General features: G+C 40.3%; 1 protein-coding gene across 1 annotated transcript; it reads right to left on the bottom strand.

The window, feature by feature from the left end:
• Positions 1-1,180: 1,180 nt before the first annotated feature.
• Positions 1,181-15,253, bottom strand: LOC116680309 (histone acetyltransferase KAT7-like; the record flags this gene model as incomplete). The annotated part of the gene is given in 10 exon segments (XM_032509446.1): positions 1,181-1,317; positions 1,382-1,406; positions 2,587-3,051; positions 6,328-6,446; positions 6,449-6,505; positions 7,414-7,507; positions 7,797-7,937; positions 9,633-9,722; positions 14,022-14,213; positions 15,098-15,253. Coding segments are annotated over 10 exon segments (1,476 nt in total), but the record flags the coding sequence as incomplete, so codon positions are not given.
• Between the last annotated feature and the right edge of the window lie 1,015 nt (positions 15,254-16,268).

The raw sequence follows: 16,268 nt of genomic DNA, 5'->3' as shown, positions 1-16,268 counted from the left end.
GGCTTGAGAGGGGGGGGGGCAAAAGCAAAGGCGAAGCGAGAGGAAAGGCAGGGGCGAGGTGGAGGGCAAAGGCCAGCAGTGGACCGAGACACATGTCTCAACTGTGGAGGAGAGGTCACTGGGCAGACGAATGCCCATCCCCAAAAAACAAGAAGGGAACGACAACCGAGGGTCCCCCAGCTGGGTCACACCTACAGCCAGCAACGGGCGGACGAAAGGGCGGAGGGACGTGAGTGGTGAGAGTCTGAGCCATCTGCACCGGGATAAGGGAGTGAAAATGCAAAAAACACACCACTAACTAATCTGCTTTCAATGAAGTAAACTTTCAAGCTACAGCCCATAAACATCACACTCTTCCACACACGATAGGAGAATTCTAGACGCAATATTGTCACCTAGGGAAAGAAAAACTGGTAGAAGGTGTTTCTACTTATGCAATTGTTTTATCTGAGGTGTAGAATTGGCTACTACGATCTTAAGGTGTAGGGAAGGGATGTAGAGTTTTTGGGTTTATTTCGGTTTACAATTATTTGCAAATTATGTTCAAAAATCTTTATTTTGCAAATCAAAGCTTCCTAGTAGAGTAGTTCTTTAAAGGGGTGCAAGTGGAGCTATTGGTTCCAGAATTTTTATCTCCAATGGATTGTGTACATAGGGATCTAGATGATTCAGAGCAGGAGAGAAGGGAAAAATGGTTTTGCTCTCTCCTGTGTCCAGTGAATTTGTTAGGTAGGGAATCTAATGTTCGGAAGAGGAGTATTTCAAACTCCTACAGGTCTCAAGGTTGTGAGATTAGAGTCACGCCAGTCTGACTATGTTTTTCACATACACACACACACACATCTTAGCTGATTTTTCAGTGGTATATCTCTCTCGGGTCAGGCTGCAGGCCTGTTGCATGAGGCCAGAGATGTGATTTAACCCCTTGCGACTTCATGTCAGAACTAAACTTACATTCCACTTATTTTGGTCTCATCAGAAACAGAGGACGTTTGTTGAAGATTTTTTTCAAGGAAGAATACAGATGAGCTTGAGTGTGCTTACATACTTGCTTGATATAGAGGTGCAGTAGAAGTAACCTTGATAAAAGAGCATGTTTTTCAGAATCTAGCACTCATAAGCTCATATCTCTCTTTGTCTAACCTCCCACAGATCAGTGAGAAACTTGGGACACTTTGTCCTAGACTGTGACCAGCTGACTGAACTGGAACTGAAACCGTGGAGGGGGACGTTTACACCTCCCTTTCCACGGGAGTTTATCGGAATCATCTGTCCACACAGTGACCACCGCGCGCAGTGTGTTCCAGCGGAAAGAAGCTGAAACACCACACACAACACATTTTTTGATTAAGCTGTGAATATTTCCCCACAGAGATCTCACCATTGCTGTCCCAATGCAGACGCACCTGTGGGAAAGCGCATAAATGTGATAAATCTCATAACAATTGTCAGCCTGATGTCATCAAACCGCGCACAGACTTCAGGTCCCAAAAATATCGTAGTCTCTGAAACAAGATGAAATCCGACCGGGGTCTTTACTCTCTATTGAAAGCAGGAGTTTTGTGCCATGTCGCACGCCTATTTTTCCCTGTCAAAAATTCGTGATAAGGTGAAACCGCTCAAATGGCGTTTTGTTCAGGACCTCAAAAGCAGTAAATGCAGCGGTCCACGCACGGCACACCAACGTACCGCACCGTACACTAGGCTATTCTTCAAGGAATTCCAGGGGGCACAATATTTTTCTGTTGTTGTTTTTTTCTATGTGTTTTTTTCAGTGTTCCAGTGGACAAAGACAGCCATTCTGGTTTTGCATTCCTGTTGGATGGTAAGCATACATTTTCACACGTTAGGACAAGTATTGTTGACAGTCCAACAGTCTATAACGAAGCTCTGAGAGAGAGAGCCTTGAGAGATTAACTATTACACTATTACATTTTTAGTGTCACCTGGCAGCAGAGGGCACAAAGCCAAAACACCAAGAAAACTTCCCCAGACTGAGAAGGATGTATGGCTGTTAGATGGTGCAACTTGTGTTAGGGGCCTATATCAGAGAGATGACGGGCCCTGCTTACCTAAGAATTGGTAGCTAAGATGAGCCATGGCGGGGGCCATGTCTCAAATGGGAGGAGCAGAAGGTGTTTCACACCTTCAAAGGTTTCAATTCTTACTTAAAAAAAAAATTTTTTAATAGTAATGATGATCCACAGGGAAATGTGAGATCTAAATGGGTAATAATACATGGGCAGGGCCATGTGCCAAGGGGCAAGGGCTATTATTGTTAATGACAACATGGTCTTCACAACATTTGCATAAGGGTAAATTTTGTAAAGCGGCATTTGAGCATATCATGATGAAATTTGTTGATCTCACACCGTCAGAGGGGAGAAAGTCGGTTGTCAAGAGATAGCCACACGTTAAGAACAAAACTACGTACTAGGAATGAGGGTCAGAACGCGCAGTAACCTCTGTTTGAGATCCTTTTTGGCAGACCACCCTGTAGAGGTTAGAAGCTTCTAGAGCTTCTGGGCTCTGTGTGAGCATGAGATGTTAGAGTAGGGTGTACATCTGTCTTCTGCTCTCTCTGACATAAGAATCCAGGTTTCTGCTGCCTTGCCCCACCCAGCTGGAGGACCGCTCCACATGCTGCAGCCTGGAGATTTCGTGGTCGTGAGAAACTTCAGGAGGAAGAACTGGCAGTCCAAACACTGGCAAGGTCTCTCCCAGGTTCTTCTGGTCACCCACAGCAGGGCGAGAGGACGACGCGGGTCCACGCATCACACTGCAAGAGGGTTCCAGTACCGGAGGACAAGCCAGTCCCGCCAGACGCCCGGAAATCCGTGACCTGACTGAGGCGTTCTGTGTCACCAACGTTGCAACACGACACACACCAGAAATGAGGCAGTGGTAAGACTGACTCCGACGGTGTGTCACGTGCTGGGGACGAACCTCTGACACCAGAAGAAGTCCACGATACCAGCACCACAGCGGTACTGCACCGCCCAGCCACCCACACACACCCACACAGCACTTTCCTGAAGGGCACAGCACTCGCTGTGACGATGGAAGAACACAGGAAGAGAAAGACATGGTGTAGGACACAAATGTATTCTTGTTTCCTGTCTGTGGTTGTGGGGGTGCATTTATTAACCAGATATGATAGAGCTAAATCTGACCAATATAATGAATGTGGCCCAAAGCAATATGATGATATATTAAACCAACTGTAACAAACTTTTGACCTTATCTTGGCCAAAAGGGCGGCCGCTCCTAAGGGAGGGTCGAGAAGAATTTTCCCTTTCAGAAGAAAAGGTTTTCGCCTTCTCCTTGATGTAAACCTTCCTGTGAGTACGTGTGTTGATGTGATTATTGAAAACCATAAACTGGACAGATAATTGCTGATGTTTGTTAAATGTACAACAGGAGGGAAATGACAGAGAAATTTATGTTTATAAGTCTTTTATTTCATATTTCTGTAGTAGTGTCTTAAAATATTATAACTTTCATGCTTATTATATATATATTCATATCTTGCTTGTCATATATTCTTACATGCTTATTATATATATCTTTAATGCTTATTATATGCACATTTAACAATACTGTGTTTCCTCTTTGCTCTCCCTCTTTTTCTGTGTTGCTGCTGTTTCTTACAAGAGTTATAAATGTCTCACTGTTGAATATCACAAGCAGTAAATATCTTAGCTTTGGAGGTCACTCAGAGTACACTTCGCCCTAGCGACCTGCACTTTGCCCTGGTTTTTCTCAACGTAGGCATAGCCCAAATAACAGATGTCCTTGTTTCAACAATTGTGAATAAAGAGACAGAGCTGCAGAGAAATCGCTGAAGTTCCACCAGAGCCTTGCTGCAGATAGGAGGCTCTTCGCGTGACCTTCCCTCTTGCAATTGTCTATCAAACTGCTAATTTGCCGTCTGAGTCTCTTTTCTTGCTTGACCGTGTTTATTTAGTAAGTTAAAGTGTTATGAACCTGACACTAATAACTTTGCTTCTTATATATTGTTGTTTAACAAATGTCAATACAAAATAAAAAATAGAGCAAAATGTTTTGTTATGTCACTCAATTTGGTTTTGTGCACCAGTTTAAAACCCTTAATAATGGTTAGTAATTAAAATTATTATTATTATTATTATTTTTCAAATCTGTCGACGCGGACAGACAATCACTTGTAGGACCTGGTACGGCTAAATGTTAGCCCCATGGAGAACACAATGGAGACACAAATGGGCCATTTAAGTGACAGTCCCACTCTGCTGCACAACCCTGCGCTAATTTCAGCAACATCTTTGATTTGGTGTGAATGTAACTTGAGTCTCATTTTTGTTTTCATTACAGCAGCAGTGCTTTTCTACAGAATGGATCCGACCATAGAAACAAAATTGATGTACAAAGCAGGATTGTGAATGTGTTTGGGATGACCCATTTTGCTGCAGTTTAAAGGGGAACTACGCACTTTTTTTTAGCTTAATATACCTTAACTGAACACTGCCACGAAGTATTGCGTGATATCAGGTCTTGCGATATAACGTATTGCTTCACGGCACTGCACACATACACCCATTCAGGAACCGGCTATAGAGTTTTTCACACTATCATCATGGCTAAGCCGGCAAAGAAGAAACAGAAACTCAGGAAAACATTGTTGGAAGAACAGAGAAAGAGGAAACGGCAGATAGACCGAGCGAGAAGTCAGACACAACATAGGAGCTGCCAAAATGGCCAAATCCACACAGCGCCCCTTTAGGTATTGTGTGCATCCACCTTCATTTATCACCTGTAAGCTGACTTGGAGTGGCCTCTGTGCTCTCTGGTCCATTCACAAAGGCGGACACACATGAATGCACACACGCTGGATGTACCACTGCCCACCCTTCCTCTCTTCCAAATTTATTTCAATCATTTTCGTTTTCATCACAGCAGAAGTGCTTTTCTCTAGAATGGATCCAACCATAGAAACAAAATTGATGTACAAAGCAGGATGTTCCCTCAGTCCTCTGAATGTTTTGGGATGACCCAATTTTGCTGCAGTTTAAAGGGGAACTACGCAGGTTTTTTAAACTTAATTTACCTTAACTGAACTCTGCCAGGAAGTATCGTGTGATATCAGGTCTCGCAATGTAATGTATTGCTTCACGGCACTGCACACATACACCCATTCAGGAACGACTATAGAGTTTTTCACACTATCGTCATGGCTAAGCCGGCAAAGAAGAAACAGAAACTCAGGAAAGCATTGTTGGAGGAACAGAGAAAGAGGCTACGGCAGCTAGACCGAGCAATAAGTCAGACACAAGTTAACATAGGAGCTGCCAAAATGGCCAAAACTACATAGCGCCCCTTTAAGTATTGTGTGCATCCACCTTCATTTATCACCTGAACGCTGACTTGGAGTGGCCTTGTGCTTTCTAGTCCATTCACAAAGGCGGACACACATGAATGCACGCACGCAGGATGCACCACTGCCCACCCTTCCTCTCTTCCAAGTTTATTTCAATGGTTCACTTTCATTTACAAGACCCTTTTTGGCCGTTCACCTCCTTACTTATGTCACCTACTGCAGAGAAAGTCTGTCACATACAATACCCGGTCTTCATATTATATAGACATTCCCGAAACCAACTCTCCCTCTGGTTTCTTGCATTTTTCATTTGCTTCGTTTGCTTTCCCAAGCAAACACACCAAACACTGAAGACACGTCACCCGATCGTGATGGTTGCTTGTTTATTGGACAGAATATCCAAACCCACTGACGCTTCTGGTCTCAGAAATAATAGAGTCACACCAAATTTATAACGTCTTGGGTTTTCTGGTTATGCTTTGGTGTTTCTAATATATTAGAAGAAGGCGAACAATGAGCAGCTGACAGACAGCGAGAGAGAGAGAGAGAGAGAGAGAGAGAGAGAGAGGAGAGAGAGAGAGAGAGAGAGAGAGAGAGAGAGATGATGTCATACAGATGACCAGCGACGTGTGCTCAGAACGGCTTATGGATCTGAAAGTTTTCATCTTGTAAATTACATATAAGACCATAAATTGTGTGCAAGGTTGAAATTGAAGGCTAGAAAATGCTCTGTTTTCGGTTCACTCCTTGTATTTGGGTTGGCTCGCGTTCTTGCTTTAAGTGAACCAAACTCTAGTTCACTTGGAAGCAAAATGATACCCCCGTTTTCAAGCGGACCAAAAATCCTTTGTTTGATCTCTCCAGAGTTCGGATAAGCTTTCAAACCAGCCCAAACCAACCGGACTATCACACCAACACTCCAGGGTTTGTATAAAAGTGAATAAAATAAAAAACATATTTCTATTGCGTGCCAGCATTTTGGAGATTGTGTTCCTGCTCTGACCTTTGATGGAGATCTCCTTGCCCTGAAAGTTGTTCAGGTAGCGCAGCAGCACCTCTTTCCAGTAACTGCGGTAGCTGATAAGCCCAGGTCAGACAGGGGGCGCTCGGGGGAACCCACCTTCTCCTCAACCTTGGACAACAGGTAACCTTAAAGGACAGACCAGATAGAGACTTTTGTTGACTGCGTATTTGAGGAAAATATGCAATATGAGATAATGTTGAATATCGCGATAAACGGATAGTAAAGTGTGCTCAGTTGTGGATCTGCTGCTTTTATTGTTTTGCTAAAAACAACAAAATGTAACAATTTCAAACATTCTTTTATTCAAAAATGTAACATTGAATTGAATATAAAAGGCACCACTAAAAAAAGAACGACATTTACGTACATTTTACAGTGCAATTTTCTACTGATTTTTTCTTTTACTAAGACAAAAAAAACATCTCAATAATTTTTGCAATGTCGCATTCTTTTGGGATGTGTTTATTACGCCAGTTGATATTGCTATAAAAAAAATGATAAATTTTGCAGCCCTATCTACAACATTATCTTCTTACGGAGCCCCCCCAGGGTCAGCTGAGAAACTAAATAAATAAACTGTGCGCACAGAATACAAATCCATTCCCTCGATTTAATAAATTGTTTGCACAGATTCATAAATCTGTGCCTTGTTTTATAAACTGAGGACACTGATTCATAATCTGTACAGCACTTACTTTTTAAAAATAAGTTTGGAGACACTACCTTATTTAATCATTAAATTAACAGATATTTTTGTGATATGTTTGTTGTAGTTTATAGACGGTCCCTAAGCATGCTGCTACTAGAGCCCAAAACAAAATAATACAGAAAAACATAAGACAAAAATTAACGACTGTAATACCCAAAACCAAGAGTTTGCGAGGGTTTCCTCAGAGGGCCAAGTGCTCTGGACAGCCTCCTAAATCTGGTGTTATTGCACTTTGCAGAATCCCTTGGCCAGTGTGAAGTTTACGAGACAAACACATAGAAGGACACACAAAGAGGAATACACACACTGGGTGTCTGCACTCACTGAAGTCTATGAGCATCTTGCCGTAGCCCTGCCTCATGTACTGTGGCATGGTGAGGATGCAGGACACATTGTAGTTCAGGAATGAGTTCTTCTCCTGCAGAGGAAGAATATATCCGTAAACACAACGTTTTCAGGGTCGTTAATCAGCACTAATATTTGGAAATTTGAGGTTCCTGATATTTTGAGCTGATATTTACACATGCAAAGGTATATTATTTGACAAAAATGAAAAGCTTTTTTCATCTCATCTTTACTTCTGATCTCATTCCTTTTGGCTTTACATATTCACTTTTGCTAGTTTATCTTATCTGGGAAACACTTTTTTGTATCAGTCCATCACAAAGCGAGGGGAAAGAGGACTCTGTGATTGTCTCCTAGGTTACCTTGGAGAAGTATCCGACCAGATGGCACCCTGTGTTGTCAGCTTCGGTCATGACATAGAAGAGAAAAGGTTCCACATCGTAATACAGAGTCTTGTGATCCAGGAAGAGTTTTGCCAGCAGACACAAGTTTTGACAGTATATCTGTGAGGAAGAGCATCACAGGCATTATATCTTATAAAAGGTTATTGGAAACAAAGCCAGGGTTTTCCCCGCCATGTTAAGGCTTAGGCGCAGCACCTAAGCCGTTTTTGGGCACCACTTAAGCCGAATGAATGTAACTTAATGACTTTTCCCACATCTAATGATTGTAGATGGTTCCCATTGGACTTCTTTAGCTTTAAGTTTTGTCTTTAAGCTTTTTGAGTGTTATTTATTATTATAAAAGACTGACAGCTAGCTGGCTAATCTTACACGGACAGATCTCCATCTTATTAGGTATGCTAACATTACATTCAGGCACAACAATTGGTTAAAAATGTCCGGAGACACAGGTCGTACTTCAAGCTAAAAAGTTAACACTAGAGAAAATGAACCAGAGTTTCAAATGTAAACACTTCTCCTTAATGCTCAAAGGTTGATAACCAGCTATAGGAGCCAGTGGTAGGGCTGCACGATAATGGCCCAAATGATAATCACAATTATTTTGATCAATATTAAGATCACGATTAATTTTCACGATTATTTGTTGATTTTAACCAAAACAAATTTTATGGTCACATAGACTATTTATAACTGCTTTCAAATCCATATCGTGCTACATCGATCTTATGTTGAAGTTGTATGTTGTACAAACATACAGCTGCAACTCTAGTAGTAGTAAATGAAAATTATCTGAAATAAATAGCCTAGGATTTATATAAAAAAATAAAAATATTTTTTTTTTTTTAAAAAGCATCTCTGAGAAAGCTCCTTCACTTGTTTTCAACAATAACTGATACTCACAGAGTGATGGCTGACTCAGCAGGCTCCGTCTCACACGCTAATATTCTACGAACTGACGTTAGTTGCATTCGATAACTTCTTCTGTATTTTTCGCCCTGGCTGCCACAATAGCAGAGTTACCACCGGAAACACTGGTAAAAACACAGGTTTTCCTCTCATGCTTAACAATATACAGCTGTGTTAATAACAATTAAAAATGTGGACAAATGTCAGAAGTGTGGAGCAGCGCTGTCGCCGTTGTGTCTCTCCATGTTCCTGGGGAGTCGTGTGTGAGTGAATGGGGGCGGGGCTGCGCGGAGAGTAAGAAGTGAGATCCAAACACAGGCACGGCTTTACAGAAGAAATGGGTCACGTAACGCAAAATTAAACCATATCGATATAAACAACATTGCTTTGTTTGTGGAGAGGCAGCGGATGCAAGAAATAGTCTGCCTCTTTCACTACAGGGGTAAAACACACTGATTTTATGTCTGGAGTCGCAATGGCAACAAGCTTTAGCTCAACAGTCTGACCAATAATTACTTATATTATTACGATTTAGCATATCTAAACAAAATCAACAATTACCATAAACAGCCACACCCATTAAGACATTGCTAATGTTAGCAATTAATTGCAGTTAAACAAAGAAACCACGATTACATAAAAAAAAAAGAAATCTACTAATCACACATCTTCTCATGAACAGGTGGCGTTCATCATTCTGAAGTTGAAACAAGTAATTTCTTTTTGTGCGGTTAAGAATTGGGTGAGTCTGACTTGGGAGAGAAAACGTCAAGGGAAAAAATGTAAGAGCCTTTAGGATAAGAATACGAAAATGTTCTTGCATTAGGCCCAATGATTCCTGGACCTTCTAGAGGAAGGTCAGGAGGAGTTGTGCAGCACCCTTTTTACCTTGTTCTTCTTTCCGTCCACCTCAAAGACAGAGATGTTCCCCTTCCTGTAGATCTCGTCGCCTGGAGGGTGCTTCCACACACACTTGGCCTTTATGCAACAGAGATAAGGGAAAGAAGCACAGGCTAGTTTAAATAATAGTTAGTAAAACATTTCACTCTTAGTTTCACATAATGGTCATTCAAGATAAATAAAAAACTTGTTTCAAGGTTTAATGCACATTAGGCCTGCACGATTCAGGGAAAAATACAAATCACAATGTTTTTGCTAGGAATTGATATCACGATTCTCTGCCACACTTTTTTTGACCATGACAAATACAAACAAATTGGCAGTACCAACCAAGGTTATTAGTATTATTAGTTTTTATTTTCATTTCGTTTTGACTTTTTGTTTTCAAATTCAGTCTAGTTTAAATTAGTTTTTAAAGCGGGTTTGCTAGTTCAGTTTTTTTTTTTTTTTTTGAAAATGCATAGCTTTAGCTTAGTTTTTATTAGTTTAGTCTTTTTTGTAATATTGGTTATTTGTCGGGGGATTCAAAAAGGTAAGAAAAAGTATTGTATTGTAATAATAACTCAACAAAAACATCATAGAACTTTAGAAATATGTATTCACAATGTATTCAACAATAACACCAGTACAAACAATGTACATATATATGATGATGAGCACAGATATGTAAACAGTCAACACAAGACGCAGCAGTAAGTGCAGAATGTGTTTGATGTGTTCCAGGAGAAAAACTTAAACAGCCAGCAGACTAAAGAATACAGACATTAACAGGCATTTAAACTTTGGTTTAAGTGGTGAACTTTTTGAAATCAATTGACTCACACAGTTATGTAAACATCCCAATATGTATACATGTCTACCAGAAATGTCACGGTCGGAAAGATAGAACGTTGTTTGCTCTATGAAAGACATTGATAAAGACGAAAACTAAGGACATTTACTCGATAACTTTAACCAAACCAAACCAAATTTAGATTTTTTGTGGCACCTATAGCACATTGCGCATCACCACAAACATGTAAACATAGAGGCCTCAATGAAGAGAAGGGAGAGCATTGAGGGCTTGGGAGCGCTTTAAAACCTGTTTTATACAGTCTGTTTAAAAGTCACAAAAGAAGTAGTAGCGTTGACCAAAGTCATTATTTTTATTATTCTATATTTTTCATTTAAAAATTAAATCGTGAACAGGGTGAATCCAGATCGTGATTTTATAACGAACACAGGCTTAATGCACATCTCTAGTAATATTTCACTAAAGTAAGATGAGGGGCACATAAGAGATAAATATAATAAAGAATGGTAAAAATCAAAGCCATAGAGGCACAAACATATTCTGATTTTTAGTCCCTAGTATGGGTTTCAAAACCACTGGATGCTCCGTGCTTGATAAATGCCCTAATCTTAGACAAACCTTTATGTGTATGTTGGTGAAGTGCCCCTTTAAACCATGCTAGAGTATGTGCTAAGTGTAAAAAAGTTTAATTCCAGAGGACTGTTTTATTTAGTTTCAAATTCAAATTCTCTTTCAATACTGCAAAAGTTGCCAAAGTCTTTTACAGACAACAGTGTTGTGGCCATGTGTTTGATTGCCATCCAAGCTCCACAGCATTAAATTCAGCAGAGCACCAAGTCCGGTAAAAGGTCCTCTTTTCACTTCTCTCACTCCAATATAGAGATGGTGTGACCAAAATTAGAAGGACAAAGTTATCTAACATGAGTCTGCTTGGTTTAGGAATAAAATGATGAATAGCCTTAGGCATTGAGATAGTTATCTCTTCACATCACTGACTGGAAGATGTAATTTTTTTGGTTATCAATCAGAGACAGTTAATAAGCTAAGATAAAGTCCCGCTCCCTAACTTCACCTGGGAGATTTTGCAATATTAAGCACTGACACTTCAAAGAACACTTAGCACATTATATAATAAGAGGCCCACGGATTGAGCCTTGAGGCACCCATTTTGAAATATTTAGGGAGGCAGAAGTGAAACCATCTACTTGCACACATTGTGTTCTCCCTGATAGGTAACTGTTGAACCATCCCACTGCTTGTTCTGATATAGAGGTGAGTACTGAAGGAGTATTTTATGGTCCTCTGTGTCAAAAGCTTTTGACAAATGTATAAACAGTGCTGCACAGCTGTTTATTGTCCAAGGTTTTGACCAGGTCATTGACAACTTTTGAAACAGCTGTTATTGTACTATGTTGTTTCCTGAAACCGGATTAAAATTCAATCAGAATATTGTTAATAATTAGTCTTTTAATTGCATAGTGATGAGGGATTCCATTAATTTAGCTAATATTGACAATTTAGAAATAGGCCTATAGGTATAGGATCACCACCTTTGTAAAGGGGGAGAACATTGGCAGATTTCCAGATGACTGGTACTTGATTTGAGGCTAAAGAAAGGTTAATTAAATATGTAACTGGATTGGCTATCAAATCTGCAGCTATTTTTAGAAACTATTCCAATTTGTCTGAACCTAATGCATTTTTTGGGAACTAGATCTTTCAAGGCGTTCCTTACTTCTGGCACGGTTACTGTCTTGAAATAAAATGGTTGAGCTGACAGTAACTGATCAACAGGACATACAGTGGGAGAGCTGGAAATTGGATTATGTAGTGTTTCATAAAGGGAGCTAGCAGCAATGAAATGATTATTGAAAACTGATGATGATCTACAGCCACCATGGTTACCAAACATTTTCACTCATGATGTATCAAGCCCAAAACCGCATTATTATGGCAAATTTAATAAAAGACACACAGGTGTGGATGAAAAACACATTCTTAATTGTAGATGATCATCCTGGCATCCTAAAATTATCTGAAATTTCAACCTCATGGTGACAAGGTGTTGGTTCGACATTAAGTCCAATGCATGGACTGGTCATCGGGAGGGTAGACTATTCCCTCGTTTTCCCTTCGTCATCAATGCGCCATTTGTTCGAAAAGTACCTTCTCTTTTTCTTTACTTTGCCCGCAACAGCTACCGCTGACTCCACAGCGGGTCTCCCGGGAAGATGTTGCCACATTTATTTTTACTGATAATTTTCCTTTTCCCTTCCGTTATTTTGGTATTTGATTGTTTTTATAATAAAGCAGCAGAATCCAGAAATGTTGGGGATTTATTAGCAGTAACATGATTTCACTGTGCATTACGGTTACTCAGCAACAGCACTCTTTGACAAAAGCTTTCCAATCCGTTACAAGGAATGTTTGAAATCCACCTGCCACAGTGGCTGGTATTCAAGGCAAAATCACCCACAACTTTGAAAAAGTCCCCACCACTGGCTGGTGGTGGGTGCTTATTTCCTACCCTGCAAGTAAGATTTAAAAAACATTAAAAAATAACTAGATTATCTATCAAATAACTGTAACTTTTCACACCTTTAAAATGTGAAGCGTTGCATTGTGGGATTGTTAGCAGTTGATTTCAGACATAGACATTCCCTCATTTTAAAGGGTAATCGGTTTATTTCAACCAATACCCAATTTCCCTATGTTCTTGTGTTTAAGTGACTAATGGAAACAACACTCTTTGACATTGGTCCAGTTTTAAGCAAGATTGCGGCTTTTGGCAGTCAGTCAAACAAGCTACAATGTAAGTTAATCGGGCAATTGTGCGTGGTTCTATTTACGTTCAAAAAAGTGCTTGTTTTGCCACTGACAGGCTCAGATTATTGTTCTAAGTGTCTGACAACATTATGGAAAGGATCCCTACAAACCTTTCTGTGAAAGAGTAAGATTGTTTTGAACAGCCGCGAAATTGAGTTAGCTAACGCCACCAGATTCAGTGTAAATAAACTGTAATTTTACCATAATAAATAGACTTTATTCAAAGTTAACAGAAGCAAAATAAAAAGCCATTTTGATTCGTCTTTCCACTTTTACAACAATCACAACTCTAGTTTTGGTTGAAATAAACACATAGTTTACAGATATTTATGTGAAAATATGTTCTCTACATGCTCTATACATGCTAAAAGTATTTTTTTTTTTTTTAATGGAGTCTGGGGGGGTTTTGCGCTAGATCTTGAGTGGTTTCTGGTTAAACAAAAAGGTCTTAAAGGAGATTTAAAAAGGCCTATCTCTGTAAGGATCATTTCCACAATGTAGTCAGACACCTGCATGTCAGCGGCAAAAACAGCACTTTTGATGAAAATGATGAAGTACATTTGCCCTAAAGGATTCCATTGCCACTCAGTCTGTGACTGCCGGTTACAGCAATCTAGCTTACTACTGGACCAATTTCAAAGATTGTTGTTCCCATCAGTCACTTACACACAAAAACATAAAAAATAGGGCCCAGGTTAAAACCCCCCAAAATTACCCTTTAAGAACGTGCACATGCCCCATAAAAACAGCTGCCTCACCATGTGCCTGCGCAGAATGGTCTGGCTCTTCATATACTTAAGGCAGAACTCGCACATGTAGAGCCTCCCCAGGCGGGCGTATTCCTCTGGGTATGGAGAATGGTACCATGTGTCGAGCTCGTAGCGGCCAAACACAATGGTCTTTATCATGTTGCTGCCCTCTGACACCTGGCCGGCCAGACGAAGTTTCTCCTATACAGGCCAGGACAGGAGGGAAAGGGAGATGGGAAAAGGAAGTAAAAAAGGTACAAAAGAGGACAAGAAGAGAGGGCAGGCGAGCAGGCAGAGGGGAGAGAGGAGAAAAAGCAAATATCCCAATTATTCAGGGAAGAGAATCTGGTGAACCAAAGAACATTCATAGGAAAACCTCAGTGGAGGCAACCAGCCACACAAAAATACATAAAAAAAAAATAATAGTAATAATAACAAGATGCAGGAAAAAGATTAGAATGGGAAACAAATAAGACAACCTTTATGTGAAGGTTTAAAACAAATTTTCAAGTTTACATGTTGTCTGCAAGGACTTTTAAGCCATTTTTAATGGCAAACAGAAGAAAACATAATTACAGTACAGTATTTACAGAATCTCTGAAACTAAGACTGAATTGATGTAACGTAAGGCCTAAAATCAGGTGCAAGTGATTTTTAGGTCACTAAAATTAACTGCATTACCAGGCAAAGAAAAGAAAGTATAAAAAAATGTTTAGTGATGGATACCTATAATTCCGTTTTTCAAGATGGCTTTTATTTAGAATAAGTATATAAGTGTATGCCATTTGTAGTTAACTGACTAAAAAACAAACAAGCCTGATTGGAAATAACAATGCCTTCTCATCTGAATGGGTCACAAAGTAACAGAGCAGAAGAAGAAACAAACACAGAATAACAGGAAGTGATTGTCCAAACTACCAAAATATCTCAGTCTCCTCCTGTGGCTGCAGAGGAGGGTTTGCTGACTGAAACAGAGAAGAAGAGGAATAATGCAGAAAAGGGGGAGGGAGGGGGGGGGGACAATAAAAACCAAGGGAAGGAGGAAAAAGTAAGGGAGGGAGGTGATGATGAGTTGTCTTTCTTACAAGGTCCTCCGAGGCACGTGCCTGCGCTTTCCTGAACAGCTCGAGGTCGTAGTCACTGGTGATGTTCTCCAGCAGCGGCTCCCTGCTAGCTCTGTGGCTCTGACGGTGCTCCTGGAAGTCGGGGGTGGAGAGAGAAACAAAGAAAGTCAAAATATACTGTAGTATGAGAAGGATAGTGGGAGGGGAGAGGACAGAGTATTGTCCGTGGTTGGAATTTTTTGATGTGGTCTATACCTACTCTATCTGTAAAGTGTCCTGAGATTACTTCTGACACTATAAATACACTGAATTAAAAAATGAACGAGTACATTTACTTAAGTACTGTACTTAAGTACAAATTTGAGGTAGTTGCCCCTAACTTGAGCATTTTCTTTTCATGTCACTTTCTTCTTCTACGCCACTACATTACAGAGAAAAATATTGTACGTTTAACTCCACTACATTAATCTGACAGCATTAGTACCTATAGTAAAAAAGGAGGTTTTATTTAAAATATAACCACCAATACAATAAACAGGCCTACAAGTCCTGAAATGTTTAGAAAAAACATGCTTGATTGACAACTGTTTTGATCTTTCCAGTTTCTAAAATGTATGCAACCTCATCCCATTAATGCTTGTTACTAACTCGACTTCTTCCCTTTCCAGAGTCTTGTGCTCTATCGCCCCCTTAGTCTTGTGCTCTCTTGCCCTTCTCTCCTCTCTCTCCTATCACTTCCTGCAGGGTTCTGGTTCTGGAGCTGTGGAGTCTGGATCTGTGGTTCGAGTCACCTGCTGCCTCCATGTTCCTGTTCGACCCCTTCTTCTACAATTCTCCATGTCTCTCTCTGTCTCTTCTCTGTCTGTCTGTCTGTCTGTCTCTCTCTCTTCCCCCCCCCCCAACTGGTCGAGGCAGATGACCGCCCACCCTGACCCATGGTTCTGCTCGAGGTTTCTGCCTCTTAAAAGGAAGTTTTTCCTTGCCTCTGTTGCCTAGTGCTTGGTCTTGGTGGGATTGTTGGACTTTTGTAAATAACATCAAAGAGTACGGTCTAGACCTGCTCTTTTATGAAAGCGCAATGAGAAAACTGTTGTTGTGATTTAGCGCATATAAATAAATTGAATTGAATTGAATAAGATGTGAGGAGTGTTCTGCATTGAGTACTTTTACTTTGAATACTTTGTCCATTTTC

The sequence above is a fragment of the Etheostoma spectabile genome, unplaced genomic scaffold (genome assembly GCF_008692095.1).
Source record: "Etheostoma spectabile isolate EspeVRDwgs_2016 unplaced genomic scaffold, UIUC_Espe_1.0 scaffold00018365, whole genome shotgun sequence".
Taxonomy (NCBI): domain Eukaryota; kingdom Metazoa; phylum Chordata; class Actinopteri; order Perciformes; family Percidae; genus Etheostoma; species Etheostoma spectabile.
This window is presented reverse-complemented; position numbering and strand designations above follow the sequence as displayed.